Source organism: Populus euphratica, unplaced genomic scaffold (assembly GCF_000495115.2).
Source record: "Populus euphratica unplaced genomic scaffold, PopEup_1.0 scaffold317.1, whole genome shotgun sequence".
Lineage (NCBI taxonomy): Eukaryota > Viridiplantae > Streptophyta > Magnoliopsida > Malpighiales > Salicaceae > Populus > Populus euphratica.
In genome coordinates, this window is record NW_011499952.1 from 77,722 (window position 1) to 99,112 (window position 21,391).

The 21,391-nt window shown below is 32.8% G+C and overlaps 3 protein-coding genes across 4 annotated transcripts; 2 read left to right on the forward strand and 1 right to left on the reverse strand.

Annotated features, from left to right (window-relative positions):
• Positions 1–1,012: 1,012 nt before the first annotated feature.
• LOC105138024 (mitotic spindle checkpoint protein MAD2) lies at positions 1,013–2,988 on the forward strand. The gene is made up of 7 exons (XM_011044004.1): positions 1,013–1,391; positions 1,517–1,532; positions 1,638–1,768; positions 2,069–2,189; positions 2,283–2,386; positions 2,485–2,606; positions 2,709–2,988. Exons 1-7 carry the CDS (start codon positions 1,319–1,321, stop codon positions 2,763–2,765), a joined length of 624 nt encoding a protein of 207 aa, XP_011042306.1. The 5' UTR covers positions 1,013–1,318; the 3' UTR covers positions 2,766–2,988.
• Positions 2,989–3,586: 598 nt separating this feature from the next.
• LOC105138025 (trihelix transcription factor GT-1-like) lies at positions 3,587–9,341 on the reverse strand. Its single transcript, XM_011044005.1, has 5 exons — positions 8,738–9,341; positions 7,112–7,150; positions 4,855–4,986; positions 4,449–4,673; positions 3,587–4,064 (listed from the first exon to the last, which is right to left on the reverse strand). The coding sequence occupies exons 1-5, from the start codon at positions 9,291–9,293 to the stop codon at positions 3,862–3,864; spliced, it is 1,155 nt and encodes a 384-aa protein (XP_011042307.1). The 5' UTR covers positions 9,294–9,341; the 3' UTR covers positions 3,587–3,861.
• An 8,261-nt stretch (positions 9,342–17,602) lies between these two features.
• LOC105138026 (Restriction endonuclease, type II-like superfamily protein) lies at positions 17,603–20,505 on the forward strand. Of its 2 annotated transcripts, XR_844705.1 has the most exons (3): positions 17,603–17,875; positions 18,813–20,198; positions 20,259–20,505. XR_844705.1 is itself a non-coding variant. In XM_011044006.1 (2 exons), exons 1-2 carry the CDS (start codon positions 17,746–17,748, stop codon positions 19,826–19,828), a joined length of 1,146 nt encoding a protein of 381 aa, XP_011042308.1. In that variant the 5' UTR covers positions 17,603–17,745; the 3' UTR covers positions 19,829–20,505. The 2 variants fall into 2 exon arrangements, 1 of the variants encoding a protein (XP_011042308.1); XM_011044006.1 differs by having other exon boundaries at positions 18,813–20,505.
• The last annotated feature ends 886 nt before the right edge of the window (positions 20,506–21,391 follow it).

Genomic DNA, 21,391 nt, shown 5'->3' on the forward strand with positions numbered 1-21,391 from the left:
TTAAAAGGTAAATTATTGTTTAATATGTTCCTCATTTCATTTTTTAATCACATTGTTAAACTTCATTAATTTTTTAAAGTTATATAACTAGTTAATCTACATTATTTAAAAAAAAATATATATATTACTTTTTTTAAACAAGCTGATAATCAATGATTAGTTTAGAGACAATCTTAATTAAGTGTCGGTCTACTTTTCAACTCAATTAATTTCTTAATGTATCAATGAACTTTCAATCAGGTATTTTATTAGTTTTGCTTATTTAAAAATTAATATATCGATAAACTTTCATTTAGATTATTTTATTAGTTTTGTTTAACAAAATATTAAGTATTGATTTGAAGCACATGTGATTTTTATTTTCTAATAGTTTAATGTAATTCTTTTGATCATCATAATATTATATAAAAAATACAAGGATTTTTATATTTCTTTATTTAACATGTTCTATGGGTGAATCAAAATAATAATTTTAGAAAAATTAATATTTTCCAAGAAAAAGAGAATCACGTGAATTTCACGTGGATATTTTATATTTTTTTAACTGAAATTGATGACATAATTTAATATAAAAAAAAAACCCAATTAAGAAACAAAATAGGTTGAGAACCTTATCAAGAATTCCCCTGAAATTTGGGATCTTTTCTGTTGTTTTTTATTCTACCTATAATTAGTTTGGCAATGCAGCTGGCACATCCTTACTAAAGATTTTAAGTTTTTTTATTATGTTTTTTAATATTTTATATATTTATATTAAAAATAAATTTTAAAAAAACATTATTTTAATATATTTCTAAAAAAATTCCTTCAGAAAATAATAATTATTAAATTAATAAACAACTACTTTTGCTTTACAAGTGCCGCCACCCACCAGTCCGCCTTTTCAGTAGTGTACTGCCGCTTTACCAAGCGACGTGACGTCTGAGAGAATGCCCACGAGCGCACTGTCGCAAATTTGAAAAAAAAAAATCGGGAAAAAGCCCATGCCTTTTTTCTTACCGATAAAGGTGCAATTTAAAATGGTGCCGTTGTTCTTCGCCTTGAGACGAAACCATAGAAAACTAGCCGTTACTTCCCCTGGCGTCTTTACATTTCATCAAACCCTAATCTGCTTCTCTCATGATTCCCTTACCAAACACTGATTTCTTGCAACCAAACACTGATTTCTTGCAATCAATTCTCAAACAAAACAAAACCCAATTTTCTTGTTTAAAACTCGAAACCCACATTTGATTCTTTTGTTTGAAACAGACCCTAATAGTTTCTTCCCCTCTTATCTCCACGTAGGTTTACAGTGTTTCAGTGGTGAAAGAAAATTATGGCATCCAGAACGGTTGCAAAAGACATAATAACTCTCCGTGGTTCTGCAGCGATTGTTAGTGAGTTCTTTGGTATGTGATAGTCTCAAACTCCCCATTTGATTCCTTTCTTGAATTCAATTTGTTAATTTGTTTGTTGGGTCTTTATCAGAATTTTTGGCTAATCTTTTGTGTTTACTCTTTGAACCCCTTTTCAGGATATGCAGCAAACAGGTATATTTTATAGGATTCTGGTTTTTAATTTATTTTATCTTGTTTATTTCTGTTATTTGTATTGTGTGTTTTGAGGTTAATCTTCATTGGTTGATTGGTGTCTAGTATACTTTACAATCGAGGGGTTTATCCGGAAGAGAGTTTTGTCAAAGTGAAGAAGTATGGGCTCCCAATGTTGCTTACTCAAGATGAAGGTGTTAAATCCTTCATTGCTAACCTGAATGCACAATTATCAGGTACCAGAGATCTATCTCTGTACAGGTTTCCCTCTCTTTGTTTTAGCAATGTTAGATTTTTGCTTAGAAAATGTCGATAAGGAAAGCAGATGAATCAGTTTTTCTCATTTCCTAGGGGCAACTCAGAAGTGAAAACCCTTCTTTATTGAAACCTAACGCAAGTAGTTGGCTTCCAATTCTGAATGAAAAATTTTCTACAACTTCTGTCTTCTTTTATTTTGAGTTATTCCTTGGCATCTAACAAAAATTGATGCTCCTGTGAGTATTGTTGTTGATCATTGGTTCTTGAATTCTGCGAAGAATGGCTGGAAGCTGGGAAATTACAGAGGGTTGTTCTGGTGATAATGAGTAAGGCCACGAATGAGGTCCTAGAGAGGTGGAATTTCAGTATTGAGACTGATGCGGAGGTTGTGGAGAAAGGGTATGTTCTTAACTAGAGTCCAATCTCCATTATCACTCTATCACAAACCTTTCTTAAGTCTTAGATGATTGGTTGCATGATTACTGATTTCAGACTTTCAAGGGAAAAGAGTGACAAAGAAATTATGAGAGAGATACAGGCAATCATGCGTCAGATTGCATCAAGCATTACTTACCTGCCATGCCTTGATGAACCTTGTAAGAATTATATGTTCATTCCTGATCAATGTATTGTTTTGTGTTTTGATGATTTCTTGATTACAATCACTGAATTATGCGACTCTTTGTTGCTTTAGGTGTTTTTGATGTGTTAGCGTACACTGATAAAGATGTTACAGTCCCATTCACCTGGATTGAGAGTGACCCAAAACTTATTGCCAATCCACAAATGGTGAAATTACATTCTTTTGATACCAAGGCAAGTTAGGAAATCAAGTTGTTAGTGAAAATATTTCCTTTTTGATAGATAAATGAGAGAATAAATGATAACCAACACTGACTTGGTTGTTGGATGATGCAGATACACAAGGTCGACACTCTTGTTTCGTACAAGAACGATGAGTGGGATGAGCAGTAGAGGTGGCCTATCCCTGTTTATGGATTTCTCCTTCAGTGTGTCACTGTGAATCTTTTATTCACATGTTCTAAAAACATTGCTAAAAATGATTTGTACCTATTGTAAGTGTCCATCTATGCGTGCTTTTGTCGAAGTTGAAACGAAGGATTGCAAATCTAGCTCTTATCTTGCTTCCCTATCTTACTTGTTATGCCAGAATGCACGTTGGTAGAATCTGAATGGATCTTTCCAGGGGTGGTATGCATGTCTCAGCCCCAGAAAAAGGGGGAAACTAGGAATTTTCTGATTTTATAGGGAAACTGGAATTTAACGGGAGGGAGGGGTAATATCAACAGCAATCGGGGCTGGGGTATGCATGTCTCAGCACCGGAAAGGGGGGGAAACTAGGAATTTTCTGATTTTATAGGAAAACTGGAATTTATTGGAAGACAGGAGGGGTAATATCAACAGCAATCGGGGCTGGGGCATGCATGTCTCAGCACCAGAAAAAGGGGGAAACTAGGAATTTTCTGATTTTATAGGGAAACTGGAATTTAACGGGAGGGAGGGGTAATAGCAACAGCAATCGGGGCTGGGGTATGCATGTCTCAGCACCAGAAAAAGGGGGAAACTAGGAATTTTCTGTTTTTATAGGGAAACTGGAATTTAACGGGAGGGAGGGGTAATAGCAACAGCAATCGGGGCTGGGGTATGCATGTCTCAGCACCAGAAAAAGGGGGAAACTAGGAATTTTCTGATTTTATAGGGAAACTGGAATTTACTGGGGTAATTTCTACAGCAATCGGGGCTGGGGTTTTTTTACTCGATTTGCGTTGTAAGAGTTTTCAACTAGACTGGATCAACAGTCTACCCAAGTGATAAATGAAATTACTTTGTTGCCAATGAAAACACAAATTTACAAAACACTGCATTATCATTAAGAAAAAACTTGATCTTGTCCTCTTACCATTCAACAAAATTACAGCATGCTGTACAATTGTGATACAATTACACCGATGTGGCATTGTGATCAAATGAAGTAGCGTGATAACAGTGACTTTATAGAGGTGATATGAGCAATTAGGATAAATAGCAGATATGAGTTGTAGCATATGCTTCAACTTACACCACGGTATATAGCATCATGCCGAAGATCATCCATGCTATCAATGTTTCTATAACCATCGAACTCCCTTAGACATGTCCAGCCCCGCCGAGATAGAAAATCACGGTAGTCATCTTCAGTATAGAAAATTTTCTCTTCAGTATGCACCGGAATGTGGTCTGACTCGTCATACAGGCAAACTTTGATTGCTAGTCCTGAAATAGATGATTTACATTAGTGTTTAACAATAATTCCACAACTTTCATTCTGAATGTCCGTGAATAGGATTGAAATGGTGAAGGTCATTAAATAATGCTGCAATTGATTTTGCCTATTGGTTGCTGCTATGTTTGGTATATAAATACTTGAAATAACTTTACAATAAAAAAAAAAAAACTGAACAATTATGGTTGATATGGATTGTTTTTCCCTTTAGACACTCCATGATTAAACATGTCTTTGAAAAACAAGATTATTCATGGAATTTGACAACATTGAAGCCTACAAAGGATAGCATACAGATTTAACAATCCATCAGCAGGCACTTAAACATAGAGCACAGGCTTTATAAGAATAGGACAGCATAGATGCTAAATTACCTTCATCGAGGTGAAGAGTGTAATTCCCTGGAGGCATGTCCCTGTCAAGACTACGAATTATCTGGTCTTCATCCTCCAACCAGAATGCTCGCTTACTTCTTAATCTGAAAGCAGACTTGATAGCCTCCTTGATGGCATCTGCAGTGCCATCAACACCAATCCTTCTTGTGTAGTCCCCATACTTGACTGATATCACCCTCCCACCATATGATTGATTCTCAGCACCTGCCAATAGAGAGAGAATATAAAAGTCAACATAAGATCTCATCATCTCAATCAAAACAGTTGAAAGACAGGCTCAGGATCACAAGGCTTGAAGAAATTCATCTGGCCAAGTTGTTAAGAAAAAAATTACATCTTGAGCAGAAATAAGTTAACAAATAAATTTCAATTTAAAAAGCTTTACCATTCCCGGGGGTCTCCCTCCAATTCCAAGGAGGAACTCCACTTGCTGCAACTGCATCAGCTGCAGTGATGGCAAGAGGATGTCCATCATGATCCAGACGTCTTTCCAGATTGAGTGTTGGCCTGGGACTGGCTGCATAATGAGGAATTCAAATGAGAGAAAGGCGAATCTGTTTTAGAGAATTGATAAGAAAAGGAAAGTAGAATGATAATAATAGACGAGTAGAATGATGAAGTGGCCAACTGAACTTGGAAGAGTGCATGAGAAAATAAACCTATTATTGCCACAAAAATACTCAGTAACTTGTTCATTTCATAAGGAGATCGAGAACACATATAAAGGCTATAAAAAATTTATGTCAATTTTCCAAGGGCTGACCTACTAAAGGAACCCAGGTTTTATCTACCCTCTTTGGTGAATACAAGAGTGTATAGATACAATTCTGTTCTAGCGAATGCAAAATGGCACTGCATTGAACCATAGCAAATACAAACAATATAAAGGATTGGCAACGGACATTAGCATTGTATTCTCATTGACCAAGGAGCTTATCTACACTAATATGTTTTCTGGGCCATCTAAACTCAACAACCACGCACTACTTTCTACAGCCAGACCATGGTCTGCTTCACAAGTTCTTCTTTTTCTTTGATAAAAAGCTTGATTTATAACATGCAAGTACACCATTTAGAAAAGGAAAACTGCAGAAAACATCAAATGGAAGAAGTTGCATGAACATCATATCACAAAGGGCACAAGCCCTGATAAAGGACCTTCAATTAAACAATCAATAAACCAAAAGCCTGCCATATTCAACATACAATATCACTTTCAGCATTCATAGGTTGCTCTCTTCACTACCTCTTCTAAGTATTTCAATTAGAAGCTTGTTCACTGTGAGGTAATTTTTATTTTATTTTATCAATTTTGTGAACTGTTTGAAAGTTCTTTATTTACCATTGCATGTTTTGCAGTGCATTTTTCACGTTTGCACTTTACTCTTATTCCTATCTTTTCTCTTAAAATGAGAACAGCATTGCACTTACAAATTTTTTCATGATAATATCCATGAACTGTTATTTATTTATTTTTTTCATCTTCCACTACACCCTTCAAAATGCATTACTAAAGTTACACATCAGTAGGATCTCTTTAAATTTTCTCGAAATGGACTACCATTGCTAAAATTATGAGTATAATTTATGGGTTCCAGGGATGAGTAAAATAGTGATTGCAGCTGCAAGTCATTCAAGATTGTTTGCAGGCTAGGTGGAAACTTCAAGGCTAAATATGAAAAATGGAGAAAGAACTTATTTTGGGTATGATTGCAGGTTCCCAATTCTATGTTCAAATTTGGCAAAGTGATGTAGGATCTGAAGAAACCTTGTAACACACTAGTGGCTTAGAATACTACATGGAAGAAGGCACCTTCCTGATGCCCCTTCTGAGAAAGCTCTTGTGGTGTTGCTGTTGATGGAAAGCAGGACCACATATGAAATGATCTTGATTCCTAAGGACAAGAGAATTTTTTTAAGTGCCTAGCAAAAAGATTTGTGAGATTAGGCAAAGAACATCAAAAGCCCGGGATTTGCTATTAGGCAAAGAAATAAGACAGTTCCCGCAATGACTTCTGGAGAAAGTATATCTAGTCAATGCAGGATACGTTTCTCAAAGCTTTGATTCAGAACAAGATGAACAATGATGATGTTTCACTACCAAGAGGATGAGATTTGCCTGCATTGTTATATAAAATAATAAGATAAACAATAGAGTTTTCGTGTAGGTTTCAGCTTCCTTCAAAAGCCTTTTTGGGAAAAATACTTTTCAGTCGAGGCTTTCCAGTCTTCTGAAGATGTACACTTACAGTTTTTATCTTCATGTGAGTTGACGGCACAAAAGGAAGAGGCTGTATCTAACTGCTCCCTGGCTGCTGTACTGCCAGGATCTAGTTTTCTGCTTATAAGTTGATCAAGCACATTGTAAAAGATAGTTTTGATTGGTTTTTCTATACATGAACACATTTGACCTCTGGAATTGTGCCTACAATAATGTTGCAATCAAAAGGGTAGCGTGATGATTTGTTGACCTTATAGACCATGTCTTTTCTTTGCTTAAGTTTGATTATGACAAAAGCTACTTAATACACCTCTATTAACACCCCCCCCCCAAGGTTTGTGCTTTCCACAAACATGTAAATGGTAGCAAATAAACATGCAAAAAGATCACTACAATGCTTAGATCAGTAACAGTGATATACCTTCCACGGGTCCAAATGATATGCTTGTATCTTCAAAGCCTGCATAAGCCATACAGATGTTATGATGAATACCCAATCACAATGACACAGCCATCATTAAGTTAAGTTCTGTATGAGTTGTAAAGTATGGATCAGGTATCTTGATGGCAGTTGGAACTAGAAATACCATATGGCGTTAAATTTATCAGAAGGAAGTGGTTAGTAAAATAAAGTACACTACCAAAAATTAAGATAACGCGCACACATGCGGGAAGTATTTTCACTGAATGTGGCACTCTGGCAACCTTCAGTAGCTAGAAGCCAAGTATGTGGTTAAGAAAAGGCTAAATATACAGTTGCATCCACAGGTCCCAGCTAAGATAAACAAATAGGAGAAAGGAAAGACACCTAATAGCTAAACACCCATTACCTATTCCCCCAGAAAAAAAAAATCAGAAATAAAATTATCAAGCACGACAAGCTTCAGAATAAAGCGAGCATGCGACTCCCTAACATACTGCATATGAATCCTCAGAAATCTAGTTTTTGTATGACATTATGTAGTTCAGATGTCATTGAAAATAAAAGCAGAAACGATTACCAGATACAGGTTTTGAATCAAAATCTAATAATCATCAAAACATGCATTCGTAAATATGAACTCCTGCTCAGATATAAGCACATGAAGTCAGAGAGCATGGCAATAATGCACAACCACAGTTCCTGAATCATTTGTTTAACTTTTTAGATTAAAATCCACCATGTGGAGTACAATGGAGAAAAATCCCTTCAAAAGATATGGAAACAAGAAACACCGGCTAAAGCATCACAGAACCACAAGCATAAATATAGTCAAGAAGCTCCTATTAACTCACAGGCTCAACAGCCCCTAGTCATTACATCACCAGTCTCAGTTTCGGTAATAAAACAGGCCAAATCTGGGAAGCTTACAGAGTGAACAGTGCTACACTTTCTATTAAGATCCAAGAGTCTCGCAGCTTCTATAATTATTACAGATAATTGGTTCATGTCAGTTCCACATACCTCAGTTTCAAGTCAAACATGGATTCACTAGAACAGCCTAAGTTAAAAGTACCAATTTTTCTAGTTTCTCATATTATAAGCCAAAATAGTTTTTCCTAATGCCAACCATAAACCCATAATTATGTTTTGATAACCCTAACCACTATCCAGAATCTCCAGCAACCTAGCAAACACAAAAATGCCACCTACCCTAGCCCTCTCAAAATATACACCGTAAATCCCTTCCACCATCCAGAGATTCAAAACCATGAAACATTCATTTTAACATGCCCCAAAGACTTAGACTAATTCCTAGGTAACATTTTGCCGCGTTCTTTTTGCTAGCTCTGTCCTACATCATGTGGTAGTCTAATTTCAAGAAAGCAAAAATATAAATTTCAAGAAGAAAATTTCAAAGCAACACAAACAACTCTATTTTAAGAAGGAAAAAAAATTATATATATCTCATGACCAATCACCTGAAAATAGAAATGCTCGGAATCAAAACTATTCAGTTGCTGTGGTCTTAGTTTGCATCATAGCAAGAGAAATCCAACACCCAAAGAAACAACCCAATTACAGTTAGCAACAAAATTAGCAAAAAAAAAACAAGACTCGATATACCTTTATCAGCAAATTGCATGTAAGAATCAACTTTAGAAGGAATGGGACTCTTATACTGAGGATTCTTATTCCTTTCTCTCAAAATCTCATCAATCTCCTTATAATACGACATTTTAGCAGACCCACTTCCCCTATCTTGATGCTTAGCCTTCTTGAACTCTTTCAACAAGTTCCTCCACTTGTCAGTACACATAGTCGGCGATCGATCGAACCCTTTCTCCCTCATTTTAGCCGAAATTTGCTCCCACAGATGCTTGTTTGACTTGGAAGTATTGAAGAGACCATCCATTTCTCTCCGAAGCCCAATCAAACTCCGCGTTTCGTCTTGAACCCACGTCTCTGCTCGCTTCTTGGGTGCTTTGACTTCGTGGTTATCGTCGCCGCTACTGTCGCCGAGAATCATCTGGTGTGGGTTAGTATTGGTGGTGGTGGGAAGATGGTGAGGTGGCAAATCACCATTGGAAGAGACAACTTCGATAATCATGTTGTCTCTTGAAGAGGGTGTCTCTTCTTCTTTGTAGAAATCTAGAGGACGAGGCTTATCTGATGAGTACATGTAGGTATTTGAGTATGTTTGTTTTAGCTGGTAAGTTTTGAGGTCTGAAAAAAAGGATTGTATGTGTATTTTGTCAGTGTTATAAAAAATATATTAAAATATTGTTTTTTTATTTTTTAAAATTAATTTTTAATAGCAGTAAACAATAAGAAAAACATAAACAAAAATTAAACAAAAATAAATAAATTTATATCAATCTCGATTTAACCCACAATGCCTCTAAATTTATGATTTTAAAAAAATTATTTTTAATTATGATTAACTAAAATAAAATATATATTTTATTAAAATTATGATTTGTTTGATTCAGAACATATTATTATTTATTTAGTTAAAATTATAATTGAAATTATAGTTACACATAAAATAGCATAAATTTATTCCATATATAATATTCAACATTTTAATACATTGCAAGAGTAACAAAAAGAATACAAAAACATTTATCTTTATCCAATCAAATTTAATGCAATTTTATCACAAATATAATTTATATAAGAAGACTTATATTTGTAAATGTAAAACCATAACACTAAAAATATCTTGAGAAACAAAATCTGGATGGTAATTAAACTTGTAGATGCCATATCTCGTTCTGACTTCCTTTTTATATAATTATATTATATAGTCATTGACGTAACAATAATTTAAACATATATCTTGTATAAAAATATTGACATGTTCTGTAAAATTTTTCATTTTTTTTCTTATATTTCTGCAAAATTCTCCATTTTTTTTCTTACACTCCAACAATTCATTCTATTACACATTGTATCGAAGAATGAACCCAATTGAATAACTCCTCACGACTTTATGGGTGACCTCAACGATAAAATTCTAGAAGATGATATCTCTTACTTTTATATAGACAAAGAAAATCATAGTCATTTGGATAATCAAAGTTAACAACTTGATGCTTTCTTGAAATAATAGAAAAAAAAACAAATTTTATAAGTAATCCCAATCGCGCAACACCAAATATTTGTAATGAAATTTATTAACATTTACATTGTTCAATCATCAATATCTTCCGGTAGCTTTAAAAATTTGATATTAGGATTATCGATAGCCTCAAAAAAAATTCTTGTATCGTTTGCGCTTCTTTCCCATTCAACCTTGACAAATATAAACTGTATGTTAAAGCCGTATTTTGCCATTATATTTTGCCTCAATACACTTTTTATGTCATTAAATGGTATTTGATTTTTCTATGATACAGAAGCACGTATTCCATCAATAGCTCCTATACAATTCTATATAAAAAACACGCAAGAAAACAATAATTTCAAATGTAGTCACCAAAAAAATTCTTGTGTAATTGACATAATTATTAAGTCATTAACCAACATTAATGCTACCTTGAAATGTGACATATATCTTAGATTCATTGTAATTTCTCTTGATGTTGTCAAAAATTTTAAATCTTTTATTTTGTTTACTTCCACTACTAAGGAGCACACGAACCTGAAAAAATTCATTGAAATATATACTAATAGTTTCATCAAAATATTAAAATTTCTCCTGAACTTTTCTATTTAAAGCATATAATGCTAAAGTATAAACAAACATGTTGACCTTCCCAATAATATTCATCGTCTTTGATGGTTTTAATCCATATTGGGTTTCTAAATCAAAGCACAAACTCCAAAACATAGTTGCATCCATCCTAAATATATTTACACAACATGTTTGATGTCCATTTAAAAATTCATTCAATCATTGCATTCTTGTGTTAAAAGACATGATACATCGTTTCTTAAAAATATAATTATTATAATACATAGTAAGTGCTCCAGTTGTGCATAATACTAGATTACAAAGATTAAACTATCTCAATCAACAAATCTCCTTCCTTATCATCATCATATTTATTATTATCATTATCATCATCATTTATATTTCTATCATCACTAGCACCACTACTACAACTGAAACCGTTATCACTATTTCTACCATAATAACCATATGAGACATATTGAACAACATTATTCATGATATTTTCATAATCCCTATAAAAAAAAATTATTAAACTAATTCGCGTCCATATCTATAATGTGAAAGAAATATTTCAATTTAATAAACACATAATATTTGTTATATAGAGATATAGGTATTACAACCTTTATACACATATTTCAATAAACTAAAGAACTATTACAATAAATTTAAATTGCATTTAATTTAATAATCACACATTAAATTGATTTGCAATTGGATGTTTTGCAGTGTTGCTATCAATTTTATTGTAAACATGAACAAAGAATTATATTACAACTTGTTCCATCATCTATCCAACAAGAATTTATCAGTATGAAAAATGAATATATACTTGGCAATTTCATTAGGAAGCAATGAGAATGGAAAAAGATGTGATTCATAATATGCCATGGTTATACCAGAAACATGGATATAAATTAGAAAAAGACAACTCACCTCTTTAAATAGATGCAAGCTAAAATACTATAAATAAAATCCCTCGAAAAAGCGAAAGCAATAGTGTCGTACAAAATATATTGAAAATGATAAGTGAGCCTTTATTGCAAGTGTGAATTATATAAGCAACAATGGTGGAAAACAAAATGAAGATTCAATCTAAAAATATCAAAGACTTGCTTTAATTTCTACTAAACATTCATAACTAATGTTCTCACCTAAAATTCTAACTTACAACAGCCTACAATACATGATAACACAACAACAACCTTAACATTACAATACAAGTCAAAAATAAGATAAGTACACGCAACAATAACAAGTTATGTAAAATACAATATCATACATAGCTCCAAAATATCAACATGTTAATTAAAATACAATGTAAGAGATAATAACAATACATCAACAAAGTCATATCCATATATGCAAAAACAAGAAAAATTTATCTCTTATTATAGTTCTAAACATAATAATAAAGCATGAGAGATTTCTTATCCAATTTGTTTTTGCATGATAAATATTACATTTAATATTAGGTTGTTCAAGCATGTAAGATATAAATTAACAAATTATTAAGTTCACAAAGCATTTAACATGTAAATGAACAAATCATTATATAACATCAAATAAAATTGTAATAATATAATCAACAACTTCATGATTGAAACATGAAATATCTTGAATGCTTTCCTATCCTTTTTTAATGACCCCATTAGTTTAAGATATCAATTGTTAATTACTTGACTTGTAATAAATAAATAGTTAACTTCATTAATGATGCTCATAATTAAGGCATGTTTTAGCCTACCATGTAGGGTTTCTTATCCTATCCCATCAACTTTTTATTTACATGTGTAAATTAAGTTGATTTAATTGGTAGTTTTTATTTGCTTCTTTAGAAAACTTCTAAAATTAATATCAAAATACAAATCAAATCATGAGTAAAAATGTTTTCCTTCCTCATCCTTATCACAAATTATGAAATCATGTTAATCTTTTAAGTGTCGATTTGGCCTTTTATGATGTTTCCAAAAGGAACTTTTATGTTTGTTCATCTTGTTTTTTCCCTAAAGTTTCTCCTAGAATGGGAGTACTAAATTGATTGAATGTATCAAAGGTTTTATTTGCACATTGATGAATCAATTATTTTTTTTTTTTAAATAAGGTGACATTACTACCATTATGAATATAATATATTTTTTCATTATTTTTCAATACTACACTTATTTTTAGTTTAAAGGACAAACATATTTCTAAATCAATTTTCGTATAATAACCATATTTTTTAGACAATATTTACTTTTTTGAGGTAATATATTTATTAAAAATATATTTATAAGGCAATACACTTATTATTTCCACCAATATTTTAAGAATATCATTCAAATTCCAGTAATAATAACATATGAGGATTTCTTTATTCAATATTGTGCAATGATAATTAATTCCATATAAATGTAACTATAGAGCCATAAAATTTCTGCCATATAATATTTCTATATTCTACTGTAGAAAACAAACATATATGATGATAGAATCATCAATTATTATTAGATGATCTTAAATTAATCAACGATAAAAGTTGGATGGCACCACTTTAAAAACAAACATACTCAATCACACATAAATCAATTGGAATATGAATGGTTTTAAATGTTTTAGACATAATTTTAGTAAAACATTATTAAATATGAAACCTAGATATAAAGTATATTAAAAATATTGATCATTACCTAATGGTTTAAGGTTTGATATTCTCTCAAACACTAATTTCAACCATGCAAATTTTCATTCTTTATTTCTTATTGTTGTCCATATTTTTCTTTTACTTGTAACCATAAAAAACTCAACAACAAAACAATACAACTCACTGTAAAAAACAACATCATTAATGGAGTGAAACTCCTTCATCACCTCTTCTATGCTACACCATTTTCTTATCCATAAAATAGATGTTCAATCACTCATAGTAAAGATGTTGCCAACCAATTGATCTAATCACAAGAAAAGTTGTTCTTTTATTTTGAAACCTTTCTATTTTGTACACTCTTTTTCGGATATTATAGAGATGTTTTTCTCTTCCCACTACTACTATGGTTACTAATATTATTGAAAACATTAACACGAGCAACCATATTACTAATGTCATCAATAAGATTTGATAAATTATCTTCCTTTGAATCTCCATTACCCTTCTTTATATTTATATCATCCTTGGTTGTATTTTTTATCCCATCACCCACCTCATCATCATAAGAAACCATACCTTGAGATGAAGTGCACACAAACTTACTAGTAGTTACAATATTTGTAAACATCATATTATATTTACAACACAAAGATGACTTGATATTAGAATGTCTAAACTTTTTAGATTTTCATATTTCTTATAGCAAAGAAAATAGTTGTTATTAATTAATTTGAAAGGATTGATATATAAAAGTTAGAGTGTTTGAAGTAATTATACATGTTGTTGAACTAAAAACTAACCTGAATTTTTTATTTTCACCACTCATCAGTGGCAAAAATAGTTTCTAGTTCTAAACTTCATCCAACTTCTATTTCAGAAATCAACTTCTTTCATATCCTTCAATCTTTTTTTATCTCGTCTCATCAATTCTTTAATCGTGTTTTAGTGAATACATGGCTAATTTGCTCTTTAAAGATATCAGTAGCAAATTCTTATCTAACCTTGTTGAAATAAGTGTTCGATCTCGTTCATAATATGCTTTATCTTGATACTGAGACTCTTCCATGTTCACAATTATAATGAATTTTATAACATAGAATTAAGTAGTTAATTTTGTTGATGCTATATATTAATTTCAATAGACAATTCACAAAGTAGATTTTTAAATTTTTAGTTAAATAATGTTTAGATATAGTTATGTTTTATTATGGATAGTCACTCAAAAGACATAACATGTGTGTCGCATGTTAAGACATTGTTAAATAATTTAAAAGTTAGAGTTAAAGTTGTTTATGACATCTTTAAAAGCTTTGTATGAGATATAATATGGATTTATAATCTTTCTAATTAAGCTTAATGTTTGAGGACTAGTACTAAAAACTTGATTTTTAATGTAGTAAAGATTTTAATTAGCATAGTATTGCAAAGAAAACAATGTAAAGGCTGGAATAGGTTCAAAACAATAGGGTATGTCAAAAATTATAAAGTTTTAATGAAGTTATATTGTTAATAAATTATTATTGAAATTGTTTATGGCAAGTTTGAAAGATTTGAAGGCGATACAATACAGATTTATAAACTTCATAATGACGTTTAATGTTTGAGGACTAGAATTAGAGAATTGGTTTTTAATGTAATAAAGATTTTGATTAGAATAGTAAAGAAAACAATATCAATACAATTATATGTTGAAAACAGTACGGTATGTCAAAAATTTATAAAGTTGTAATGAAGTACTAATTTTAATAAAACAATGTTGAAGGTCATATACGCTACATTTAAAGGAAAGATTGTATGATGCATTAATCTACTAATGGATGCAATTTTATTTATCATTTCAATTATTTGTTCCATAAGCATTTTAGCTTTCATATTTCATATGACAAACTTAAATTTTTTGAAAGTGTTAGTTTGAGTTTGTCACATAAACATCAATTTTTTTAATTACTTTAATGATGTTGTTAATAAGATATTTTTTTCTTTTGCTTTTTGAAGTTATATTAAATAAATAATTGATGTTTTGTATTGAATTTGAAATCAAAAGGAATCAGATCATAATATTTTATGTCTTTCATTTTTACAAATTACAAACATATTCATATTCATTCATTTAAAATAATTCTATATGTGTTATGTTTGCAGCATGCCAATAAATTATTGATGATATAATCAAAGAATAATGGCCTTGATTTCTAACCAAGATGTGTAGTAGAGACAATAAGCTATTAAGAAGGGATGATGCGCATGCCTTAACTCTTTTTATGAATAATTTAAATAACACCAAACACAACTCTATAACAGATATAGGTAGGTATTAAAGGCACTCCAACATTGTATTTTTATCAACTACATTAGTCTCACACACTCAAGAATAATTTGTTAAGTTATTAAGTTTGTAAATGCTTTAAAAATTAAGAAAGCAAAAGAATGCAGTATAAAATTTATTATGTGTCTTTATTTATGCACTCCATAACTATCACTCACTACTTATATTAAGCTTTTAATATTCTAAATTCTTGCTTCAGTAACATGATTTTTTAGAAGGATGGATGTAGTTTTGAGCATGATTATTAATTATTCTATAAGCAAAACATTGTTAATATATTGTTGTGTATACCTAACATTTATAAACACTGATGTTTAGAATAAACAATGCAAATTAATTCTATTATAAACAATGTCATTGTTTTGGCAGCTTGATAAACTCGATATCATTATGTTATTCGTCAACTAAAAAAGAATTAAATTCAAAATAACATAAAATTTAAATGCATATTGCAAGTTATACATGGTAAGCATACCATATAAAGGTAATAAACAAATTGATATAATTTAATTGACAATAAAGTAAACTTCATAGAAGATGAAATAAATTGAAAATATGATTACCAATGTTCAGTGTTTTTTGTAACAAACAAAGAAAAAGATGATAGATCTTTGAGTGCTAACCAAAGTTATAAAAAAAAAAATCCAGGATTCCTACAACAAATCATTGCAAGACAATTTAAAAAATGATGAAGAAGTTAAATATTTTGGTTAATATAGCAAATTCAAATAACATGCACAGTAATTGATGAAAAATTATTGAAATTTTGCTGAAGATTACAGTGGGGCGTGCACAAAGACAAGATTAAGAGATGAGGAAACCAGGTCCATTAAAGAGTTATAGGAACTTGGAAAAGGATGTTGGTTATTGCCGACATATTATCTTGTGGGTATTGAAAAAGTTTGTACCTAAAAAAATAGATTAGAGCATCTATAACAGAGGATTGAAGGGAGAAGAATTTGTGAAAAACAAATGAAAACAAAGGGATGATGAAGATGGTAGGGAGTAAAGCAAACATGCAGGAAAAAAAAAAGGATACGAGAGGGATATCTTGGTCAGTTACAAATTGAACAGTCTCTACTAACAATCATTATAGAAAGAATTAGTTGAAAAGCATATATTAGCTGCTTTTGTTGAACCTGTGGTTAGACCACAAAAATTTATGGGTCCTGTTTTATTAAATTTGTGGTTTCATTTTTATCAAACAAAACAAAATTATGGTTAGATCACAATGCACAATCTATCACAAAAACAAATACTTTTAAACTTTGTTATAACATGAGCAAAATGGAGTTGAAAAGAGTGAGAAAGAAAGAAGAAAAAGGCAACCAACAAGGGCGTTATTCATCGATGGAGATTGGATTTAACTTTTATTTTTTTACAAACAATAAGAAAATATTTTTAAGAAAGTAAAAAGCAAAGAGAGAATGGGGTGAAGTTTGCTTGGAATATGGTAGAAGTTTACAATAAAATAAAAGCAGTGTCTGGTATTGTAATAGCAATTATTTTTTAAAATATTTTTTACTTTGAAATGTATTAAAATAATATTTTATTTATTTTTTAAAAAAATTTATTTTTTATATTAGCATATCAAAACGATTAAAAAATATAAAAAGTTAATTTAAAAAAAAATTAAAATTGTATGCATTAAAAAATAATTACGTTGGATCCCAGGAAAGAAATTAACATCTAACCCCACCAAAAGCTAAAATAATATTGCGGGTACCAAATGTTAATCTCTCTTTCTTGCAGCATAAAATTACTCAATTCTTACTAATCCCATAACAGTCTGGGCTATAAAATTAGAAAAATAGAAAAGTGAGGGCCAAAATATGAAATACCCTCAAAATCTCACTTATCTTTTTGAAAACGTCGTGGTTGAGCAAACTTTTATTCAATTCCGATACCTTGCCCTCCTCGTGTGCCTCTCCTCCCAATCTCCTTCCTTCAGATACAATTTCTGAAATCCTAAAGGCAATGATAATCGGCGAAGTGAAACAATGAAGCTTATTCAACTCTCCTCCATTCAATCTAGAGTTTCCTTTCTTTCCGTTGATGCTCGACCCTTTTGCACTCTCTCTGTTTCAGCCCATCAAAAGATAAGCGCTACCAGCTCAAACTCTCTTTCAGGTATATTATCAAACACTTTGCTTATAACGCAGCTGCATTTTCATGTTTTAGAGAATTGGGTGTCTCTTATTGCATGTTGTGATAAGTTTTCGTTATGCCTCGGAGATTTTATTGCATGGGTTTGTTAGTATTTGATTGCAAAATTTATAAGCTATGCTAAATTTGCTGGGGGTTGAAAGCTGTAAGCTTTTGGGATGTTTTTCAGTTACGGATTTGCTTATTTGTGGTTGGTTGGTGTATTGTTGAGGATTATCTATGCAGTGAATGTAGATGCTAAACTTGTTTCTGGGAATTGGGAAGGCAAGTTTTGATGTTATCATTCTGACTTTGCATGAAGTGTCTTGCTAGCATGGTTAAAAGCGCAAGGCTCTTATCATTGCAGTAAACAATGGCACTTGATGTAAAGAAGATCACATGTTTAAAAAGTGAAACCCTCAATTGATTTTTCCGTTCAATGTGCCTAAGGTGTTTGGTAATTCTGCTAGAACCGGCTAACCTTTGATGTAGCTTGATCCTTGTTAAGCATCAAGAATAAAGTGAAAGGATATGGCTTTTGTTAGGTAGAGTGAATTCAGTTCTTTTCCATGATAGAAAAATTAGGTACATTCCGTTGATTTATTTATATTATTTTCTGGATGCGAAGCTGGTTGACTACCTAGTAAGATGTGAATATGCTTCATTTCTTGAGAAGGGGATACATCTTGCTTGCCCGTTGATTACTTCTGACAACCTTCATTTGTAATTTATCAATAGCTTCTTATGCTGTATGAGACCAAGAGGGTGCTTGTATATATTATGAAGGAAATGCATGCTCTGATTTTTATGAACTCATTTACCCTGCTACTTCTTATTGTAGGTTTATTATACTGCATGGAAAATTTATTGTTATAATGATTATTCTTTTTTGACCGGACTTTTTGACTAATCTTTCATGCAGAGTGTGGCCTTCGCTGGACCAATCCACCAAATAAAGGTACTATCAACGGCCTGATTTTCTTGGAAATGAGCAAGGCCTGTTCAACCATGTTTCCCAGCATTCATCATAACAAGGTGGCATCACTGTCCCCAAGGAAAAGGCATGGAACTGGATCTTACAGAATATTTTACACGTGCTCCGAACCTCTGATCTCTCGAACATTCCCTCCTGTAGTGCGCCCCCCCTCGTCACTAGTTTTGGCTGCCTGTGTTACCGGATCTGATGCCCCCCAACGCTCAGAGGAATGGTTTGCCCTTAGGAGGGACAGGCTAACAACGAGCACCTTCAGCACTGCTATGGGTTTTTGGAAGGGAAAACGTCGCCCTGAGCTCTGGCATGAGAAAGTGTTTGAATCTGAGACACAGACCCTTGAAGCTTCTGCAAACAGTGCCATGCAGTGGGGTGTGCTTAATGAAGCAGCAGCAATAAATCGGTATAAGAACATCACAGGTCGCGAGGTGAGCTCATTGGGATTTGCAATCCATTCAGAAGAGCAATTTGATTGGCTTGGTGCTTCCCCTGATGGTCTTCTTGGTGCTTCCACTGATGTTCTTCTTCCTGGAGGTGGCATCCTGGAAGTTAAGTGTCCCTATAACAAGGGGAAGCCTGAAAAGGGTCTTCCTTGGTCCACTATGCCCTTCTATTACGTGCCTCAAGTGCAGGGGCAATTGGAGATAATGGATAGAGAATGGGCGGATTTATATTGCTGGACACCAAATGGAAGCACAATATTTCGTGTGTGCAGAGACCGTGGTTATTGGGAGATAATACATGGGATTTTACGGGAGTTTTGGTGGGAAAATGTCATTCCTGCCAGGGAAGCTTTGTTGCTAGGAAGGGAAGAGGAGGCCAAGTCATATATGCCAGCATCTACACACAAACAGACAGGACTTGCCATTGTTAAGAGCCTGAAGTTAGCCACAGAATCCAAATTGCTGTGTAGGGAGATTGCAGGTCATGTTGAGTTTTTTAGGTGATGGGGTCCTGAATTACATTTTGCAATTTTCACCCTTAGAAGTAAGCTGCTTGACCATGCTGGGACCTCCCTTGTTGCTGTTTTCTTCTGCTGCGCTTTTCTCTTTTCCTTCCCTCAATTTTTGCCTGAACTACCTATTCCCCCAACAAGCATGATGGATCCTCCGTAAACGACGGTGTCCTTCTGTCCCCTCTTTTGACTCTGTCTGCAAGAGTTTCATCACCATTCCTAACATTTTTTGCTCACAAGTGGAACAAACTCATTATGTAAGATGGTGCATGATAGTAAGAGGATTTGCAGAAATCAAACACTTTAGAGCCCATCAGGTTGAATAGTTGGAGGACAGCAGGATGAAATAAGTAAGTGAGGAGGTTGTGACAGCATGGTCGGGTTGAATAGTTGGAGGACAGCAGGATGAAATAAGTGAGGAGGTTGTGACAGCATGGTCAATCAGTTCGCTAATAAGAACTGGTGAAAAGAAAACTCTCAAGCAGAAACGGAGCTCTCACTATTTTGTGTTTCCATTTCTGACTCGATCCATTATTTACCCCTCTAAAAGATAGTCAGCCCATTAATTTTAGTGTATACCTATTTATGTAATCTTTCTGGACCTGCTTGAAATTGTAATGGTCCTTTTCCAATTATGAATTCAAATCAGGAATTCCTGTTTTTGTAGTTGTCTCTAGAGATGGACAGTCGAATTCACGGACAGCTTGTCTCCCGGAAACACAACCGTTTTGAGGATTACACGCTTGTCAAGTGTAAGAAGATGATCGCCTCAACGAATATGTTGGCTAATTTGAAACAGCATTGAGCTAAGAAAAACAAATTGCGGTTGAGACAGCTCTCTGAAACTGTTTGGGCAGAGATAACTGGCTAGCACCCAACCAATCCATCTACACAGGTGGTTAGGTTGACGTTGGTGTAAAAAAGGGCAATGACCACTGAATTTGAGCCAAATTTGTTTAGCTATCCACCAAAAATACCTCTGCCATGCGAGAAGGAATGAAGCCAGCAACGATGATTTAAGAAATGCAATGGCCTTGACATAAATTTCTAACCATGCTCATCTAATTAAGACAATATCCAAGCAAGAATATTTTAGCGGAGATAAAGAACGGAAAAGGAGATGGACTCTGGGCTATCCTGGGCTGATCAATGGGATTATAACACCCCTGACCCTCCGCCGCAGTCATCGTCAAGCAAAGATGACAAAAAGGGAAGGGTGGGAAGATGAAGAAGAGTTTTGGCAAGAAAGTATTGCGCTTAGCATGGATGAAAGATATTCATAAGAAATCTCAGAAATGAACAAGACTGATTTCATCATGTTCTTGTCTCATTCCCTTGATAGAATCCATTGTCATCCAGGTTCGCATCCTTTTGAACAATATACCTTCTGTGTTGTTCTGTCACTTCCATCTATGAATTAAAAATAAAGTTTATCCCGTATTCCTTCAGGATTTAAACATTTCTTCTTTCATTCAATCAGATTGGTAGGCCATCATTCAACGTAGGATATCTCCAATAATTCTCATGACTCCAATTCACCATATCAACTAGGAGC

Excerpts from the sequence above, each read along its gene's own strand:
- LOC105138024 (XM_011044004.1), top strand. The coding sequence starts at position 1,319 with ATGGCATCCAGAACGGTTGCAAAAGACATAATAACTCTCCGTGGTTCT. Across the intron at positions 2,190-2,282 it reads GCGGAGGTTGTGGAGAAAGG|ACTTTCAAGGGAAAAGAGTG; the intron begins GTATGTTCTTAA and ends TACTGATTTCAG. Across the intron at positions 2,607-2,708 it reads TACATTCTTTTGATACCAAG|ATACACAAGGTCGACACTCT; the intron begins GCAAGTTAGGAA and ends TGGATGATGCAG.
- LOC105138025 (XM_011044005.1), bottom strand. The coding sequence starts at position 9,293 with ATGTACTCATCAGATAAGCCTCGTCCTCTAGATTTCTACAAAGAAGAA. Across the intron at positions 7,151-8,737 it reads CATGCAATTTGCTGATAAAG|GCTTTGAAGATACAAGCATA; the intron begins GTATATCGAGTC and ends TGGCTTATGCAG. Across the intron at positions 4,065-4,448 it reads CACTCTTCACCTCGATGAAG|GACTAGCAATCAAAGTTTGC; the intron begins GTAATTTAGCAT and ends CATCTATTTCAG.
- LOC105138026 (XM_011044006.1), top strand. The coding sequence starts at position 17,746 with ATGAAGCTTATTCAACTCTCCTCCATTCAATCTAGAGTTTCCTTTCTT. Across the intron at positions 17,876-18,812 it reads CAGCTCAAACTCTCTTTCAG|AGTGTGGCCTTCGCTGGACC; the intron begins GTATATTATCAA and ends TCTTTCATGCAG.